Below are 21,702 nucleotides of genomic sequence, written 5' to 3' on the forward strand. Positions count from 1 at the left end.
TGATGAATACACCTCATTAATACCACATTATACACTGCTGCACAATAAGAGTTATTCTTAGTGGGCCACGGATATGTATATATTATAAACACACACATATAACCAATTATGATATGTATAAATTTAGGTCTAAATTTATTTTTAAAAAACTTTTGAAGACTGGAGAGATGGGTCGGCAGTTAGATCACAAATGTTGTTCTTGCAAAAGAACCCACATTGTGGCTCATAACCATCTGTAACTCAAGTTTCAGGGATTCAGTGTCCTCTCCTGGCTACCCTAGGTGAAAGGCCCTAGATAGGTTCAATACCCAGTAATGAAATAAAAATTATATATTTAACATTTTCAAAATTGCCCATCACTAAATATCTAATTTTTAAAAATCCTCCCAAGCTATCCTATGCATTGAGGTAACTTAAAAGTTTCTCTTTCCTGTGTGCACTATCTTTCTGATTAGCCCCTTATGTGTTTTCTTGTCAAAGCAAAACAAGTAAAAGAAAAACTTTACTGTCTCTCATGTTTGCTCTACCAATTCTAAGGGGAAAAAAGAAAACAAAGGCACTATATGATCACTACACTTCCCTCCTACATCCCAGCAGCCTGCTACTACTATGAGGATGACCCCCCCCCAAAATAAATAAATAAATAAATAAATAAACAGAAAGGAAAGAAAATTGACATGGACCATGAAACTGTCATCTAGATTAGCAGTTCTCAACCCCTTTGGAAGCCACGTATCAGACATCCTGCATAGCAAATGTTTACATTACAATTCATAAGAGCAGCAAAATTATAGTTATGAAGTTGCAACTAAAGAGTGTTATAGATAGGTCACCAAAGCATAAGGATCACAACAGTCAGAAGGCAGAAGACCACACTGGTCTAGAGGTGTTGAGTGTCAACTTGACAGAATCTGATCTTATCTAGGAGACAAGCCTCCAGGCATACCTAAGAGGGTTCATCTTGATCAGGTTTGTGGAGATGGGAAGACCCATCCCAGGAGTGGGCAGGACCACCCTGGACATGGGCTGAGGACTCTATGAAAAGGAGAAAGTGACTGGGCACCAGCACTTGTACTTCCTCTTCTCCTAATTGTTCATGTGATCAGCTGCATCCAATTCCTGCCACTATGATCTTCTTCCTAGGAGAGCCTATACCTCAGAACTGTGAGCCAAAATAAACCCTTGCTCCTTAAAGGAAATTTTGTCAAGGAATCTTGTCACAAAAGCAAGAAAGTGACTATGACAGAAGCAGAAATGGAAAAGAACCAGTTTCTACGCATTTCTTACCTATTGCATGAATCTGACTCTGAGGAGAGAAGAATATCAGTACAACTAGAAGAATCATCTGGTCTCTCAGGCTCCGACTGCCCTGGGGAGTCCAGTTTGGACTGAGGAAAGTGGTTTGTTACTGAGACTGTATCCGAGATGTTCACACTGTATTCTTGTCCTAACAAGAAAATATAAAACTTTTTTAAAAATTAAAGAGGACCTTAAAACGCACATCCCTATATTTCTTTAACACTTAATATTGCTATTTCTGCTTTTAAAATAAAAGTAAAAGAACTCTGATTCTAAACCTGTAAAATAAGAAATGACAATTTATTGCTATTAACTATCATATTTGTTTTTCAGGGTTAATTCATTTAAAAGTAAAGTTTTCTTTAAAACCAGAGATGAGAATGCCTCACCACTCTAATGAAGTTTCTATTAGCAGATTACTAAAGAATAATTGCACATTCCAAAGTCAAAGAACAGTGACAAATTAACAAGACAGACTCAACTAATAAAGAAGTCATACTATTTGTCACATGACATGATATTAAACACTGCTACACCTGTTAAATAAACTATTCACTGTTAGGAAAAGGAAAACCAATAGACATAAGAATCTTGCCATTTGATCTGACACATGTCACATTTCTGTACATCCTTTGTCATATTCTGTTTCAAGTTTCTTTTTATAAAGATACAGAGATACAAGAACACCTCAGGGTGGCTTGAAAGAATATGACAGACAGGCACAGCAAAATGTCTGAAAATAAAAGAGAAAAAAAAAAAAATACTAGCTGTGCCAGATTATCTGCTGCCTAGGACTCTCCCTTCTATAGTGTGTGCCAACACTGTGGGGTTTTCATCTGTGCTATCCTGACAATCCAGAAAACAGACAGACAAACAAATAAAACTGTTAGAGGAGTTTTATTAGCAGAGAAAATTTATTGAATAGGACAAATTCTTTAAAAACAAAACTACCTTCCCAAGTTCATATACTCAATATTTTCAGAAATGACCCGCAATGTTGGTTATATAGAAGGAGAGCATTCATCATCACCAGTGTAAGCTCCTAATGTTACCTGAGTACCAATAAACTACTATAACTAAGGCAGAGTGACACCCTCTGGTGCTCATCAGGGAGAGAGGAAGGGCATTAGCCAGTGACTTTCCAGAAAGTTCAGAACTTCCTTTTACAAACATAGAATCATTGAAAACTTCAGAAGGCCTGGTCCTAAAGCTTTCACTCAGGGTTCAAAAAAAGAAGCTACAATAAGTGAAGGAACTAAATTCTGAGGGAAAGAGAATCTACTCACAATATGATCTTTTTATCCATGTCTCTTCATCATTCTAACACAAGTTCTTGTGGGTACCAGTATATATACATTTGCAACACTAATGTGAGGTTTGAGTTTCTCAGAGTCAGCAAGACAGATAAGATTTACACAAAGAACAATGCCAGCTCTCATTTAAGAGACAGATTGAGAAGATGAAGATTCCTCAGTAGGGTCAACTAAGGATTAAATCAAGAAGGGAGTCTAAAGGGAGAAATCATGTACTTATCTACATTCTTTTGGTGTAATTAAGTATTTACTAAAATTTTATTGATCAGCAGATCTTATAAGTAAAGTAAAATTGCCTTTTTTCCATGCATCCTTCCAAACTTTTCAAGCACTGTTTTTCCAATGGGCAAGGTAAGCTAAGGGCAGTAACTAGGCAACCTGCATATACAGCAGAGGAAATAGATGCAGCATGTTGTGGCACTTTCACTGTGGCTTGCTGCTAAGAGAAGCTTTTTAGATCTAAAGATAGCACCTATTGTTTTAAGGCTGTGGAACCTGGCACCTTCCAGTGCTCTGGCCATAATTGTAGCATAGTTCTTCAGCAAAGTTCACCTTTTTTTGAGCAAATGGGCTAATTACCTTTGCCATTATCTTCTCAGGAAATCTCTGAGCTAAGATCTTGGGTTAATAAACTGGGATGAAGGCAAATGGAAGAAGTTTGAGGATCTTTTAGTTCAGCATTAGTTTAGGTTACTGCTTCTCTTTAGGTTACCACAGATGCCAGTAGGTAAAACCAGGGCATGCTTATTTTCTATGTATCTAAGTGACTATGAATCACCAGTTTTAGGCATGTAGTAATTCTATGTCCTTGAATATTTGGGAATGTCTTAAAGACCAAATACCTGCCAGCAAAGATAATTGTGAAAAGGCAGATCTCTATGTTTACATTGGAGAAGGGAACAGAGACCTGGTAGTAGGAAACAGGTTTCACACACAGCTAAGGAATGTTATCAATATACCCCACTTGCACAGGGGAAACTGTGCTCAATAAATAAATCCCAAGTTTGTAATAGAATAAGCTACAGCAAGAATTCTTACAGTAAGAAATAGCCACTTTATTCACAAGGCTATAACTCCAACACGCCTTATGTTTTGGTTTAAATCTTCCACACAAAATCCTTGACTCTGATGGGTTGACCTGTGAAATGAGGCTGTTTAATTGTTGTGTGATCTTGCTGCTTGTAACATAGAATGACTAGGGGAACCAATCACCCAGGAAAACCCAACAACCCAGACCATTCAATCACTCAATAGTTGGCGAGAATGCAATCAAACTGGTGGGTAAGGGAATAGGAATTCAACTTACAACAAACTTATTTTTGCACAGTGACTACACTCTGCTTTTTTTTTTCCCCTCTTACATTAGCTTAGAGAAGATAAAACATCAGAGATAAACACCATCCTACAATTTGTGGGCACTAAAAGTCAGCTATCCTTCCTGTCTGCCCTTAAACCTTGAAATGCAGGGCTCCAAAGAGCCAGAATGTGAGGCTCAAACAAGAGACTTATCCTAAGACAAGCAACAAAAGCAAGTTAGGTCCCCCTGAAGATGCATGCATCTTGTTATTTATAGGGCAGTTCAATGTTTACTCTAAAGGACATCAGTTACACTAAATTCATCTTTTCAATCTGTCTTCCCTTTTCACATGTCTTGGCTCTTAGGCATCCCCATTCTCCCACAGCAGCCTAACAATATCAATTACTTCTGAAGCCCAGGGATTATAATACATAAGTGTACACACACCTAAAATGTAATCTCTAAACATAAGAGACTGGACTAATAAACAGAAAATATTCTCATAGTGGGAAGTATTGAGTCAGTTCTTCAGAATTAAACTAGTTTCTAAGAACATCCTTTAACACTGCATGAACAAACTGAAACTGTTCAAATGTCATAAGGTATGTGGTAAGGCAGCATCCAGTATTTGAAACATCCCCCCCCCCAAGGGATCTGAGAACAGCAACAAGGAGTTCAAAAATACTCAAAAGAACAAATCGTTTAGGAATATTCTAGCAAAATAGCTTTAATAAGGAAAAAAAAAAAAAAACTTGGTTTACCGAAAGCTATGAAATTGCTAAGAGAAGTTTAAGAAGATATAATAAAATGGGAAGACATCACATGTCACATGTTCAGGAATTAGAATATGTAATATTGCTAAGATACCAATACTGCCCAAAGCTACCTATAGTCAATGCAAATCAATATAAAAATCTCAACAGTAGTTTTTACAAAAAGAAAAATTCATCTTAAAATTCACATTCAATCTCAAGAAGTCCTAAATGGCCAAATAGTACCAAGAAAGTCGATTAAAACTGAATTGATTCACACCTAACTTCAAAATGAAACCAATATGATATAAGCATAAGGACAGACACTCAGACCAATGGAGCAGACAGAATAAGGACAGGAAAAACAAACCTTTATATGGTTAGCTGAATTTTTTTTGTTGTTGTTTTGGCTTCTTTCTATTTTTGAAATAGATTCTTGTAGGCAAGGATGCCCTCAAACACATAATCCTTCTTTCTCCTATTCCTGAAGGGTGCTGGAACTATCAATGTGTATCATGCACCCAGCCAGATGAGCTGATTTTCATAGACTATGAGCAGCATTTTATGGCAAAAGACAAGAATTCAACAAATAGTAGTGAGGAACTGGGCATCTGCATACAAGAAGAATAAAGGCAGACATGGATAAAAGGAAGAATAATGTTGACCAAGTCCTAAAACCAAGGGGTGAAGCTACAAAATACTAGGAAGAAATTGGGAAAATTGAGTAATTTGTACAACAGTGGATATGACAGTGACTTCATGTATATAACACCAAAAGTACAAGCAATAAATGGGAAAAAAAATGGACATAATAAAAAGTTAAGTAGTTTTGTACATGAAAATGTACTATCAAGAAATCAAAAGACTAAACAAAAGATATCTACAAATATTTGCAAATCATATATACAAATTGAGGGACTGATGTTCACAGTAAGAAATTCCTAAAACTCAATCAAAACCTAATCTGTCCAATTAATAAGCGAAGGATTTGAATACATTCCAAAACAGAAAAACAGATGGCCAATAAGTATGTGAAAAAACACTCACCTTCATAGGAAAATGAAAATAAAATCATGATATATCACTTCACACCTAGTAAGATGGTATAATGGCTACTTTGGCTGCCATCTTGACTACATCTGGAATCAACTAAAACCCAAGTATCTGGGCACACCTGTGAGGTATTTTCTTGACTGGATCATTTGAGGACAAAGACAGAACCTAAATATTGACTACACCTTCTGGTGACAGGCTATTTTATAAAAATGATGAAATGCAAATATTTTTGCTTTTTGCCTACTTGCCCTCATTCTCTCTTACAAATTCTTCAACCCTGTTGCTGAGGTACTCCTCAACTGGCCTTAGGACCTACTTCTTCAGGATTCCAACACAGGCTGAAGATTAGTTGAACTAGTTGGACTAAACAACTACTCAATGGTGGTAGATGTTATTCTGTAAATATGTTTCTCTTATTGGTTAATGAATAAAGCACTGTTGGCCAATAAGAAAGCAAGATAGGCAGGACTAGGAGACAAGGAGGCTTCAGGGAGAGGAGTAGGAGATTCAACATGTAGGACCAAGAGGATAGAACTCCAGATCCTCTCTCCAGGAGGATAAGACCACGTGGAAATACAGATTGATAGAAATGGGCTAATATTTAAGACAGAGCTAGCCAATAAGCAATGCTAGTAAATGGCCAACAGCATTATATCTAATATAGCATCTCTGTGTGTTATTTGGGGCTGGCGCGGCTATGGGACCAGTGTGTGTGTGTGTGTGTGTTCGTTCTATCAGTTCTGTTCCTCTACATACCTAGAGGATGGTTCCCCAACAAAGAAAACTATCAAGTGCTGACAGGATATGGAGAAAGAGAACTGGAATGCAACTGCCAGTGAGAATGTAAAATGATGCAACCATTATGTAGCAAAATTGGTTGAATCCTCAAAGGGTTAAACATGGAACTACGACATGAACCAGAACTTCCTCTTAGACCTTAGACACTGTCTGGAATAGCTTCACTACCAATTTGACACAATCTAGCCCCATATGAAAGAAAACCTCGTTTGAGGAATTCCCTAGACTAGATTGGCCTGTGAGTGTGTCTGTGGGTGGGCTGTCTTGATTGTTATTAATGTAAGAAGGCCTAGTTCACTATAGGTAGTAACATCCCTAGGTAGACAGGTCTCAACTACATAAGAAAACTAGCTGAATATAAACTAGCCTGAGAGCCAAATAGTAAGCAGTATTTTCCATGGTACTCACTATACTTCTCTAACTGTGAAGTAAATCTCTTGGTTGGAATTCATGCTGTTTGGAACAAGCAAAAGACCTGCTTCAAGTTCCTGGCCCTGACATCCCTCAATAATAGACAGTGACCTGGGATTGTAAGCTAAATAAAGTCTTTCCTCCCCTAAGTTCCTTTTGGTCAGAGCATTTTATCACAGTAACAGAAATGAAACTAGAAAGGAAAGTAATAAAAAGAACTGAAAGTGGGGTCATGAACAGATAGATATCTGAGAACTAATGAACACAAAAACATCATTCACAATAGTCAAAAAGGCAAAATAACTAAATAAATTAATAAAGGAAATGCTGCATATACTTACTAAGAAATAAATTTCAATATTTGCTACAAACTGACAGACAATAAAAACATTATGCTTAGAAAAATAAGCCAACATAGGAAGATAGATACTGTATAATTTTACTTGCATTAGGTACCCAGAGCAAGCAAATCTATAAAAAGACAAAGCAGATTATCAGTACTATGTAGGAGAGCAAGGAGTGATGTAATACACCACACACAGTTTGTACTGAGGATGCTAAAATGTTTCATGTACAGATGGTTAAACAGTACTATGAAACCATTTAACAGCTATGAATTGTAGACCTATGAATTGTTAAAAGTACACATTACATATATTTTGTCATAATGAAAAGTAGTAAAGAATTTTTGTGTACCTTTCCCCATTATGATTCTGTTTTCCATGGCCTAAAGCCTTGGCAACAGAAACACATTAATTTCAAATTTAACGCTGGATCAAAACTAAATAATGCACTGAATTTGTTGGCATCTCAGCTGCATTAGCTTTAAACTCTCCACCACAATACTACATCAAAGTAAACATCGGAGTTCTGCAACAAAAATAATTCTCTTTGTCTTAGGATCTTCAGCAATAGATCTCACATGTAGAAAATATCCTCACACATAGACAATCACAGAGCTTAGAATACTTCATAACTACAACAGGGGCTGTCTCTTCAGGGCATTCTTCCATTGTTTCCAAAGCAAGTAATAAGCTACTTTAACTGCTACAATAAACTTTATGGAAAATACTTTTTCCCCCATTTCAAATACTGAATAACTTCAGAAAATCTCATTGATTTTATATTCTTTTCACATTAAAAAAGAATACCGATAAACAAGATGGCTCATTGGGTAAAGCACTTGCTATCAAGCCTGACGACCTGAGTTTGATCACTGAAACCTACATGGAAGAACAGAATCGACTCCCACAAGTTGCCCTGTGACTTTTTTACGTGTGCACCAATGTATGTACATGCACCTGCATACATAAAATGAATAAATAAATGTTTTTTTTTAAAGTAATGAAATTCACTATGCATTCATTTTAGTAAGTCTTACTTGTGAGTGCAGACAACTTCTCCACAGGTCCATCTTTTCTTATTATTGTAGCTTTTGACATTCTGCCAGTTTTCTTGTATCCTTTTTTGGCCTGATCCACCAGAAGCTGGAATTCATTCTGATGCTTTTTACCTGAAATTCAAAAGAACTGTAAGTGGGTGAACCAGCTACACCGGACAAACTGAGTATCAGCTGCAAAGCTGTATCACCATTAGCAGAGTCACCTGCACTAAATGCAGAAGCTGCCACACAGAAGACCACACAGGGCTTAGGGCAGCTGACAAATCTCTCCATGCCTTTCCTTTCCCCCAGAGCAAACAAAGATACATGACATAATTTGCTACTCTGGGTGTTTTCTCCCCTCCCCAAACCCCTAACATGTGGAGGCTCAACTTCCCAAACGCTGGGGTTTCGGGCATGTGCCATTACACCCAGTGATTGACACTTGCAAAATACCTCCAAAATATGGCTTTCTAATGTTCAAGACAAACAAGACTACTAACACAAAAGCAGAAGACTCTGGAATGGTAGGCTTACAATAAAGAATGTTTTCCTAACATTTGTTTCCCAGCAGATTCTTAACATTTTATATTCTCAGATCACCAATGTCTTCTGTTTTAAGATACATAACACCATCTTTACTACTACTGCACCTCAAAACATAATTTCATAACCCTGATTTCAAGGTCCTCATTCCAGAGATTGACAATACACTCCTGAAGAACCTGCAATACACTCCTGAAGAACCCTCAGTGTTAGAACACAAAAGTTAGGACATTTGTGAGTCGGAACCATGGTTCCAGCAGCTGTAGTTGTACTATACTTACTGGCAAATGCTCTCAAATTTTAGAAAACTAATACTATAATGGTGAAAACAAAATTTTAGGAATTTTCCACACACAGCCAACAATATACTTTTTAACACTTGTTTTCTTCTACATTTAGCACAATACAGAGGAGTAAGGACTGCACTGAAATGAGGGTCTATACAGGTGTGTCCAGAGCTACCCTTCTGGGATTCTAGCCACTCAATGTCTTGAACAATGGATGAACTACAAATTACAGGTAACTAACAGCCAGACAGAGAACAAGCTGAACACACAAAATGGGACAGAGAGGTAAAAGCCACCAGCACATAGATTAATGGAAATGGGTTAAGTTGTGAGAGCTAGTTAGTATCAAGCCTGAGCTATTGGCCCAGCATTTATAATTAAAAGAAAAAAATCTAGGATCCATAGGTCTGGAGAGATGGGTCAGAGTTAAGGAATAAGCTGCCATTCTAGAGGACCTAGGTTCAATTCCCACCACTGACATAGTGGTTAGCAACTGTCTATAACTCCAGTTCTAGGAGATCTGATGCCCACCTCTGGCCTCTGAAGGTGCGGCACACACATGGTGCACAGACACAGATGCAGGCAAAATATTCATATACATAAAAATAAATAAATAATTTTTAAAAATTACATCTAGTATTCCAACCAGGTACCACTCACAGTGGGCAGGTCTTCCTCAACACTTAAGATATCCCCACTGGCATTCCCAAATGCCCACCTCCCAAGTGCTTCTGAAGTTGAAGTTGACAACCACCACAGTCATTTTCCTTTTGTTTTTCTAAGCCACCAGGAAACGAGATTGTTGCTTAAGGTTTGCTCAAAAACCCCTGAGGTAATCAAATTAACACTTAGAAAGGCTTAACGACTTTACTCCTAAAGTACTAAAAGCTCAGATTTATACTGTTTTTTCTTGGTTGAATCTAGTTACTCCAAAGCAACTCTTATAAAGGAAAACAGCACTGGCTGCTCTTACAGAGGATCCAGGTTTGGTTACCAGAACTCACACAGTGACTCACAACCATACATAACAACAGTTCCAGGAGGCCCAACTCCTTCTTCTGACCTCTGTGGGTACCAGTCATACATGTGGTGCACAGACATACATGCAGGCAAACACACATACACATAAAATAACTGACCCTTAAAAAAAATTAAGTTGCTTGACTAATTATGGAAGCTGATGAGTAAGTTCATGTCCATCAACTCAAAATTACTGTGGCTCATTTTATGCTCTTCATTCAAAACCCATCACAGTCTCTTTATGGACCCTCTAAATAGACCTCACAAGATAAAATTATATATATATATATATATATATATATATATATATATATATATGGATCTATTTTAAGAGAAACTACCTTCTTCCACACATTACTCTCATTGTCTGTGTATACATGCTCTATCATCCTAGCCATTACCATGAAACAACTGTATGTGTTAAAAATTGAAGATCAACCCCTAGCTTACGCTCTTGACTTCATCACAAAAACCTCATACATAGAATATTTTTTAAAACCATCTGCTTTGGGTTTCTATTGCTGTGAAGAGACACCTTGACCATGGCAACTCTTATAAAAGAAAACATTTAACTAGATAGCTTACAGTTCAGAGGTTCAGTCTGGTACCATAATGGTGGTACATAGTGGTGTGTAGGTAGACATGGTGCTGGAAAGGTACCTAAGAATTCAATATCTTGCACAGGCAACAGGAAGTGGCTAAATAATATGAGACCTCAAAGTCCACCTCCACAGTGACACACTTCCTCCAACAAGGCCACACCTATTCCAACAAAGCCACACTTTCTAACAGTGCCACTCCTGTGGTAGAATATTATTTTAAGGTGTGTGACTTTTGTTTATGCTGCAATTGTTTAACCCTGTGAAGCTGTGATTCTTTGCCTATCTAAAACACCTGATAGTCTTAATAAAGGGCTGAATGGTCAATTGAGAGGCAGGAGCAAGGATAGGCAGGGCTGGCAGGCAGAGAGAATAAATAGAAGGAGAAGAGAGGAAGAGAAGGCTCAGAACCAGTGAACAAGGAGAGGAGGATGTCAGGAGCCAGCCAAACAACCACCCAGCCACCGGGAAGTCATGGAAAAAGAAGGAAAGTAAGATATACAGAAGTAAAGATAAAAGCCCAGAGGGAAAAAGGTAGATGGGTTAATTTAAGAAAAGCTGACTAGAAACAAGCCAAGCTAAGGCTGAACATTCATAACTAAGCATAAGCCTCTGCGTGTGAGTTATTTGGGAGCTAGGTGGCAGGACCCTCAAAAAGCCAAAAGAGTAAAAGAGCAAAAGCATTTTAAACAACACAGTTCCTTTTGGGGCCATTTTCCTTCAAACTACCACACTCCACTCTCTGGCCCCCAAAGGCCATATCATAAGCAAAAATGCATTCAGTACAAATTCAAAAGTCCCTATAGTCTATAACAGTCTCACACTTATTTAAAAGTCTAAAGCTCAAAGACTCTTCTGAAATGCATGCAATTCCTTAATTGTAATTTCCTATAAAATAAAAATAAAAAAAGATCACATACTTTCAACATATTATGGCACAGGATATACATTACCATTCCAAAACGTAGAGACGGCAGCATAGTGAGGAACTACTGAACCAAACAAACAAGACTGAAAACCAGCTGGGCAAATTGCATTTCCAAGTCTGATATAAAGCGCTCATCAGATCTCCAATTCCTTTCAGCTTTGTTGACTACAACACACTTCTTTCTCTTGGGCTGGCTCCACTCCCTGTTAGTTGCTCTCCTTGGCATCTCTAACATCTTGGGGTCTCCAAGGCTTCACAGCTTCACACAACAGCCTCTCTGTGCCTCCAGTCAGGAACATCCCTCACATGTGCCTGGTCTCAGTGGCTTACTATAGTAGCAAAGGAATATCCCATAACCTATTTTCTGTACCCTTGACTCTAAACTCAGAACCATGTGGCTGAAGCTGCCAAATTCTGCTGCTTGTAAGACTTGGAACAAAGACCTCCCATTCAATTACATATTCACCAGCTCTCTCTTTTCAATGATTACCTTCACTATATAATCTTGGCTGCTCTGGAACTTGCTCTCTAAACCAAGCTAGCCTCAAACTTAGAGATACAGCAGCCTCTACCTATAGAGTGCTGGGATTAAGGCATGCACTATTATACCTGGCTCCATTTTTTTTTTTTTAATTCCTTTTTATAGGTTGGAAACTTGGCTGGTTGGGATCTTGCCCTGCGGTCACCTCCCCCCCTTTTACTGCATTCGTAAATCTGTTTATCTCCTTGAACTCAGGACATAGCTCCACTCTACTTCCTGGTGCTCCTTTTCTCCTCAAATTTTATATTTTGTAATTTACTCTGCTCAGCTTGCTCCTTTTCATTATAAATCTTTAATTACCACTAAAAACACACAACACAGTCTATATAGGCTGTTTTGAGATTTTCTCTGTCGATGGAATTAATCCCAAAACTCTTCATTTTAGCCTCAGACAGACTCTTGGAACAAGGGCAAAAGGCAGCCTAACCCTAACCCTGTTATCCACTTCTGAGAGTATGTATACCAGAATTCAAAATTGATTGGCTACACTTTCACATAAAAAAATGTATGGTAGCTATCAGAAAGCTGAGACAAGGGATTATATGTTTGAGGCTAGCCTGATATATATTCCAAGAGTTGCCTCCAAAAGAAAAGTCTTTGAAGGAAAGATTTCAGGAATCTTTAGATGTTCTGTACTCTGAAATAGCCTGTTTTAGAATATAGGGAAGACGAGCCCACCTACAAAGAAAACTGCCGTTGTATATACTTGAGGCATAAGGAACACTGAAAATGTAGTTTTATAACATGTAGACAGATGAAAGATGTGTCCCACTTGTTGCTGGGAAACTATATGAAAAGCAATAAGGAGGGGGCTAGTAGATTTTTTGAGACCACTCTACAAGAGGGCATCTGTGCCCGTTACTGTAAGCTAGTGGCTGAAGAGCATATGGACCATGACAAGGAAGCTATTACTGCTGTTTTGTCAAATGAACATGCTGTGACCATTAAATTCCTTCTAAATATTTACATTCATGCTTGCTGCCAGTTTGGTGAGAGAAGCTACTCTCTACAATGGGTAGCAGTTACTGCAGAAACTCCAGATTGGCTCAAAGTATTGAGAGTGACTGTTCAATGAGAAGCTATAAAAGGAACACCTGTACCACTAGAAGGCTGTCTTCTGAACCTTACATAGGGCTGCACTCTTGAACTTATAGCAGCTACAATTACAGCCCAATAGTTGCCCTGTCAACATTCTGACAGGGGCCTTATGAGCTCCCCACCCCTGAGGATGGATAGGCAATAACAGTTTTCATCAGTGGTATAAACAATGGTAAGGTGCCAGTGCTCCTGTAAATAACCACTGCTGTGAACAATCCTAATTCAACTCACTGAGTCACACGCACACCAACAAGAAGAAAATGAGTAGGTTAATCTGATCAAATAAGGTATATACATGTTCTCCACCAGACACATTCTGTAGCAACTACATCTACTCAGGAGGGGGGGGAAGGGGGGGTTAGTTTTTTTTTTTTGTTTTTTTTTTTTTGTCAACTGACACAAGCTAGGGTCTTTTGAGAAGAGGAAGCCTCAGTTGAGGCAATGTCCCATCATTCTGACCTGTAGGTAAGCCTGTGGAGCATTTCCTTGATTAATAATTGATATGAGATGACCCAGCCCACTGTGGGCAGTGCCACCCATGGGCAGGTCCTGGACTGAGCAAGTCAGTCAGCAGGGTTCCTTCATGGAGTCTGCATCAGTTCCTGCCTCTAGGTTCCTGCCCTGACTTCCCTCCATGACAGATAGTACACTTTCGTCCCTGAGTTGCTTTTGGTTATGGTGTTTATCACAGCATAGAAAATCAAACTGCGACTATGTGGGTGTTTCAGCTTCCTTCTCTGCTGCTGAATTTGCCCTCCAAAGTAAGAATGGAAGGAAGAAAGAAAACTTTATCTGAGCACAATGAAATCATACCATGCCTGAAACACTCACTCAACCAACAATCATTATGTGCTGCTTGCTAGCCCTTAACTAATATAGTGGACATGCTTACATTCACAGCACTTGGAAGTCTAAGGACAGCTTGGGCTACTGAGCAAGACCCAGACTCAATAAACAGAGACAGAAAGAAAGAGAGACTGAGAGGAGGAGGGAGGAGAGAGAGGGAAGTGTGGGAAGAATGAGAAGGAGATTCAGCCAGAACCAGGAAGAATACGGAATTTCAGTCCTTATTAAATTTGGGGCTGAAAACTTAACTCTTCCAGAATAGATAGTCTACTATATGCAAGGCCTTGAATTCAATTCTCAGTGCTTCAAAACAAAACAAAATTAAAATTAAAATTAGAGGCAGTCAGATCTCTGTGGGTTCAAAACCACCCAGCCAAGACTACACAGCAAGCTCCAGAACACCCAGGGATATACAGAGAGGGCAGACGGATGGGCAGACTAAGTAAATAAGAAATAACAACTACCAAGTTAACTCAAACAGTAAGGTGTGATCTGGCAAAGACACATAAGCAGACCACTTACAGAAAAGGAAATTATAAAGCGTGAGAGAATGCTGACAAGAGAAGGAAGGACACAAATCTCCAAGCCAAAGAAGTACTGTACCTCCTTACAGTAAAACTATTATTGCAAGCCTGAGACTCAATGCAATCCTGAATGCTTCCATGTCCACCCCATCTTCTCTCAGAATGGTGTCTCAGAATGAATTCATATTGGCCAAGTGTTTGGTGATAATGAGCTCAAAGCAGAATGTTAGTCACAGATCTTAAAATAAGCAGATACCACATACAAGGCTAAATAGACACCCACTAAAGCCCAGTCTCTGAAGCAACATTAACAAAATTATTTTGCACATTAACATCAGACATTTTTTAATTACCTAAGATGAAAAACAGCAACTTGAATTCTTTACAATAAATAAGGAAATGTAAATGTTGCACAACTTACGATATTTACTGTGAATTTCATCTATTTCTTTCTCTGTTTGGTCCTTTGTAAAAACCATGACCTAAAATAATAATTTAAAAAAGTCTTTAGAATTCCACCCAAAATAACAAAAATGGAAAACAATACACAAGTTTCAAGATCTCAAATGTGGTTGCTTAAAACAGAGCAAAACAATCTTCTTTCTGAGTAACCTGCACATTTACTCTACCATAAACTGTAATAATCTTACATATCACTTGTCTCTCATCAGTAGATTTTTATTTTTATAAACAAAAAAGGAAAAACAACTTTTCCCTCACACTAAGTGGCATCCAAGGAGGAAATCTCACTATGATTAAATACTGTTTCCTTTTTAACAACATTACAGTGAAAATATGAGAGGTTGTTTACATAATTTTGTGTATGTGCCTGAGTGTGTATGAGGTATATGTGCAAAGTATGCATGGATATACATGCTTGTGCACATATGAAGACCATCTGCCTTATTTTCTTGAGACAGGACCTCTCACTGAACCTGGGGCAAGGATAGTGAGCAGCAAGCCCTAGCAAACCTCCTGTCCTCACTCCCACAGCAATGAAGTTAAAGACATACACAGCCATGCCTGACTTTTTACATGGAGATCTGAACTCAAGTTACCTGCCATCTACATACAGCTCCAGCTGTTTATATCATTCGACAAATGTTCATGTTATAGTAAGTAGTTGGCAGTAATTGTGGATTTTAGGCAAAGGTGAGATTCATTTGTGAACAGATTTAAAGTTTTGGTTCTTCCCATAAATAGAAATATCCAAATAAAATGTGTAAAGTATCTGTATCTAACTCCAAATAGTTGAGAAAAAAAAAAAAAATACCAAAACTCAAAACATAAAAACAAGGGAGGAAAAGCCTGTCAGTTAATAAACCTCTGACATTTCTTCCACCTTTCTGCATATATAAGATTTTTCAAATAAAATATTAAGGGAAAATATTTGGTAAAGGAAGAGAGCCAGTACAAGAAATGGGATGAATATAAGCAAAGTACATAATATGAATGTATGAAAACACCATAACGAAACCCACTGGTTTTTGTGGTTACTAAAGCAATTAAAAATTAAAATATATTAAGAAAACAAAGACAAATTTCTAAGCCTGTCTGATCTTTTAGTTGTCCATATCATTTCCTCTTTCTGCTTTGAAACTTACATGAATCTCTTTTCTAATTTTTTTTTTTTTTTTTTTTTTTTTTTTTTTTTTTTGAGACAGAGTTTCTCTTTTGTAGTCCTGATTGTCTGGCTGTCCTGGAACTCACTCTGTAGACTAGGCTGGCCTCAAACTCACAGAAATCTACCTGCCTCTGCCTCCTGAGTGCTAGGATTAAAGGTGTGCGCCACCACCGGGCCTCTTTACTAATTCTTGAAGTACATTTTGTCAATTAAACTATATTTTTGTATTAAGAATATTACATTACACACACAAAACCCAGATAGCCAAAATAATCCTGAGCTATAAAAGAACTGCTGAAGGCATCACCATCCCAGATTTCAAATTATATTATAGAACTACAATCATTTAAAAAACATAACACTGACATAAAAAGACATGTTGATCAATGGAATAGAACTGAAGACCCAGACATAATTCGACACACCTATGGACACACACACACACACACACACACATAATATAATATATAAAATTTTTTCTTAGTTTACATATCAATCCCAGTTCCCTCTCCCTCCCATGCCCCCCGACTCCCCCTTCCATCCAATCCCCACACACACTCCACAGAGAGGGTGATGCCTTCCAGGAGGGATCATTAAAATCTGTCAAGTCATTTGGAGTAGGGTCTAGGCCCTCCCTCCTGCCTCTAGGCTAAGGGAGTATCCCTCCATGGGGATTGTGCTCCCAAAGTCCTTTCGTGCACCATGGATACATCCTGGTTCCACTGTCAGAGGTTGCCTAGACTGCTGGACACCTAATTTTTGTTAAAGAAACTACATATACATATTAGAGTAAAGACAGTATCTCCAACAAATGGTGCTGGTGAAACTGGATGTAGAATAATAGATCCAGAGCCATCACTCTGCACAAAATTCAACTCCAGATGGACCAGGGACCTCAATATACGACTACACATACTGAATCTTATAGAAGAAACAGTAGAGAATAGGCTTGAATTCACTGACATGGATGGAAATTTCTAAACAGGACATCAACAAAACAGGCAGTAAGACTAACAATTAACAAACCCTCATAAACCTAAAAGCTTCTGTACAGCAAAAGACACCATCATTCAAGCAAAGTGGCAGTCTATGGAATAGGAAATCTGATAGAGGGTTAGTATCTAGAACATATAAATAATTAAAAATTTTGAATATAAAGAAAACAAATAACCCAATTTAAAAATGGGGTACAGAATTAAACAGTTTTCAAAAAATGAAACACAAATGGCTGAGAAACACGTTTAAAATGTTCAGCATCCTTAGACAACAAGGAAATTAAAACTGCTTTGACATTTCATCTCACCCCAGTCAGAATGGCCAAGATTAGTAAAATAAATCACAACAGATGCTGCTGAGGATGCAGAGAAAGGGAACACTTAATTCTTTGCTGGTAGGAGTGCAAACTGGTATAGTCACTATGGAAATCAGTGTGGAGGGTCCTCAAAGAGCTAAAAATCAATTATCTCAAGATCCCAACTATACCTGTCTTGAGTGTATATCCAAAGACTCCACATCCTACTAAAGAAAATTTGCTCATTCATGTTCTGCCAGTGGTTATGTCAGAGGAGCAGCAGGGGACAATTGAAGTTCAAGAAGTCAGCACACCAGGAGGCAACTCCTTGATGGAGAATCTCAGATAGGAAGGCCCCTGGACCACAGACCCCTGGATATCTGTTGCTTCTGCTGTGCCTTTACATGCTTGCTACTACTATCTTTCTCTGGTCTCTGGCACGGTGTGAATGAGTGTGGGAGTGTGTTTATCTCATGGAAACATCCTGTTCTACTGGGCATTCTTACCTGTGGGTTATTATAAAGATGATTCCTTCCTAAGCAATACTGCCTGGTTGTTTAATAATGTTTATACAGAGTTTTGATGAATAAAAATCTATACAAGGAAGTGTCACACAGCTAGAATACATGAGTTTCTATTGAGGAGCAATACAGACTGTGGCTTAAGTTAATGATTAAGAAAAACAACTGAGTCCCAGTAGCACAGCTAGCTTAAATTCTTTTAACATTGATGTTGGGAGATGTGTTCACAGGTTTCTGGGTGCACAGCTGAAAGAAGGCTTTGAAAATAAAGTTAGACTAATTTGTTTTCATCAAATAGCTTTGAGGTTAAAAAACACAAGAAGACAATTTAAAGTTTTAGAAAGACTCATAGTTGAATGAGGAACCCATTAATGTCAGGAAACAAGAAGAAAGCAGCCCAATTATTATTAGCTGATGTGACTTTCTTGCTAGGATTGGTTGATGACCAAAGTCCTGCCTTCAATCTCCAGATACAATTAATTATTGATGAGTGGGTATACATACTAAAGGTTTAAAAGTAGAGCTGACTGATTCTTTTTCATATATAAAAGTTTAGGCTTGTGATTCCTTTAAGATTCTTTGTAAGATTACCTTTCAAGGTAAAGTAACTACAACAAAACACAGCCAGCCAGTAAAAGACCTGACTGAGAAGAATTATCTTGCTTGCCTACACAATCTATAACAAGCTGCTTAGATATGAATGTATGTGGGTTCTTGGGATAATTTGTTTTTCACCTGTAATATGTAAAATATTTAAACATGTCAGGGAAATGGGGGAAAAAACAAGTTTTTGCCTGTATTCATTATAATCATTCACTTGAAAAATAGAATACAGCCACATTGTAATTCCTATATTGCCTGGAAATCTTTGTTGGAGTATATAAACTATAGGGGGATAAATGTATACAGTAAAAAGAACATGGAAAGAATACAGAATAGAAAGTAAAGAAATCATCAAGAGAGTGTGAATGTCTTTCCCCCAACCCCTCAGATAGAAAAATCTGGTATGTGCCATGCTGTGGATTCCTTTCAAGCCCTGTACTGCTGGAGGCTGCCCCCCTACCTCCCCAGGCAGCAATAATGTTCATTGCTGCTCTAGTCGTAATGGCCATAAATTGCAGAAAACCTAGATGTCCAACAATTGATAAATGGATTATTCAGCTGTTAAGATAAATGAAATAATGAAATTTGCTGGTAAATAGATGGAGCTAGAAGCAATCATCCTGAGTGAGGTAACCTAGACCTAAAAAGAAAAATATTACATGTTGTCTTTTGTATATGGATGTCAGCTCTTAAGCTTTAGACATATGTATTTCAATCTGAATAATCACAGAGATTAGGTACCTAGTAAGGGACCAGGGAGGAGTGTGATAATCCAAAGAAAAAGAAATAGAAAACAGTATTACAAAAAGATAAAGGAGAAATCAGGAGGACTAAATGGGAAGGGTAATGAAAGGGTACAATAAAGGAGTGATTTTAGTGAGGGACACCTATGAAAAGCCACATGGAAATCTACTACTACAGAAGCTTTCTAAAATATATACATATATAGAAGAAATTTAAATGAAGGCAATGCCCCAATTAGACATCTTATGTCACCAAGTAAAACCTCCAGTGACAGGAGTGGTTTGCATCTTGTTGAATTGTGGTATGCTATTGCCAAGGCTACTGGTTATTTCCTCTAATCTGATGGTAAGGCCCTATTACTTATGTCATCAAACATGGAGAAATTGAGCTGGTTTCCAACTAGAAGCTTTACCTCTATTAACAAGTGTTCATGGTAATGGACAGTATTCTTGCATACTATTAGACTAGGAAAGTAATTATTAATATCACCCAGCTACAAACCCTGCAACCTACAACAGACACCTGCCTACATGATACAATGGTACAGGAATAACCAACTACTTTTATTTTATTGAATTTAAGGTCCACTCCATGAGCCAGAGCCCGTACCTGACACTGTTCAAGTGGTCAAGAACCTGAGACTAGATAGCCATGGGCCTAGAGAAAAACCTATTATTCTGTTAATGGAAAACAGCAATAAAATGATTCCTAATGACATACTGCTATATCCATATATCAGAGCATTGGTCGACCTTCATCAGAAAACTTTCTTCTTGAAGTAGATGGTAATTAACAAAGAGATCACAAATGGACAATGTCCAGAGAGTGAGAGACACTCAACCCTAAGTGGGATATCTTTATCAAACCCCTCCCCTCAAAGTTCAAGGATCTATATGGAATAGGAAGTGGAAAGATTTTTAGGAGCCAAAGGTAGTGGATGACTCCAAGGATCCAAGGAAACAGGGTCTTCCAGACATAACAGGACTGATACACATTTGAATTCATAGACTATGATAGCAAGCACAAGACCTGCACAAGTTCAAACCAGACAAAATTCCCAACACTGAGAAGTCCCACCCCTAAACAAGGAGCTATTTGTAATTGATACCTGCTGGCAAAGTGAATATCATGGTTTTTTCCCAATAGAGTGTCACTGGGTATATCAACAACACTCATGGTCACTTTTTATTGGGGAGGGGAGTGCACTATTTTGTTATTTTCTTTTTTTGTCTTATTCTGTTTGTTTTATTTTTCATGAATTTTGTTTTGTTTCTTGAATTTGTTGTTGTTGTTGTTATTGGAGAAAGAAAACACGAAGTTGAGTTGGTTAAGAAGTAGAGAGGAGTTGGGGGAGAAGAGTATGATTAAAACATATCCTATGAGAAAACATTTTTAAGTAATTTTTAAAAATTGAATATTATATTAACTGGGAGTGCTAGTGCACACCTTTAATCCTAGTACTTGGTAAGTGAAGGCAGGTAGATAGATGTCTGTGAGTTTGAGGTCAGCCTGATGTATATATAGTAAGTTCAGAGCCAACCAGAGCTAAAAAGTGATACCTTATCTCCAAAAGTGCATATGTAATAGAAGTAGAAATAAGAAAGGTGGAAGGAAGAAGACGAAGAAAAGAAAGATGATTATTACATTAATGGTGCTGAAGAAACAGCTCAGAAGTTAAAAGCATTTGCCACTCTTTGAAAAGACCTAAGTTTAACTCTCAGCACCCTTATCAGGCAGGTCACAAAAGCCTCTAACTCCAGTTCTAGGGGATCCAACACCATTGTCTAAACTCCACAGGAATAGGCACACACATGCACACATGCATGCATGTGCACACATGCACATGAGATATATATATATAGACACACACATGTAAATAAAAATATAATCTTAAAAAAGAATATATTAAAACTTTCCAGAGAGCAGACAATTGTGTTGCAGCTATATAACTACCTATTTTCTTTAAATCAGATTATCAAAAATTGGCTCATGATACACAGAAGCTTGGGAAGGGAACTATAGAAAAATATGTTGCTGCTTAATGTGAATCCTGGTCCTATTGTTTCTCCTGAGAGCTACAGAAGTCATAAGGAATATCAGAGTAAACCCACAACTTATTCTTAACACTTATGAAGGTGATGGACAAATGTTTAAAAAGATTACAAATCTCAATATTCTTATTTTTCTTTTTGTTTGTTTTGGGGTTTTGTTTTTGTTTATCAA

The 21,702-nt window shown here is 37.8% G+C and overlaps 1 protein-coding gene across 1 annotated transcript in view; it reads right to left on the reverse strand.

The window, feature by feature from the left end:
* Nucleotides 1–21,702, reverse strand: part of Rad18 (RAD18 E3 ubiquitin protein ligase) — a 76,934-nt gene that overhangs the window by 26,829 nt on the left and 28,403 nt on the right. Inside the window, exons 9-11 of the mRNA XM_051203646.1 lie at nt 15,118–15,178; nt 8,308–8,439; nt 1,288–1,447 (exon numbers count right to left, since the gene is read on the reverse strand). Coding sequence (XP_051059603.1) covers nt 1,288–1,447; nt 8,308–8,439; nt 15,118–15,178 — 353 coding nt within the window. The remainder of the gene's footprint in view (nt 1–1,287; nt 1,448–8,307; nt 8,440–15,117; nt 15,179–21,702) is intronic.

This window comes from Phodopus roborovskii, unplaced genomic scaffold, assembly GCF_943737965.1.
Source record: "Phodopus roborovskii unplaced genomic scaffold, PHOROB, whole genome shotgun sequence".
Classification (NCBI taxonomy): domain Eukaryota; kingdom Metazoa; phylum Chordata; class Mammalia; order Rodentia; family Cricetidae; genus Phodopus; species Phodopus roborovskii.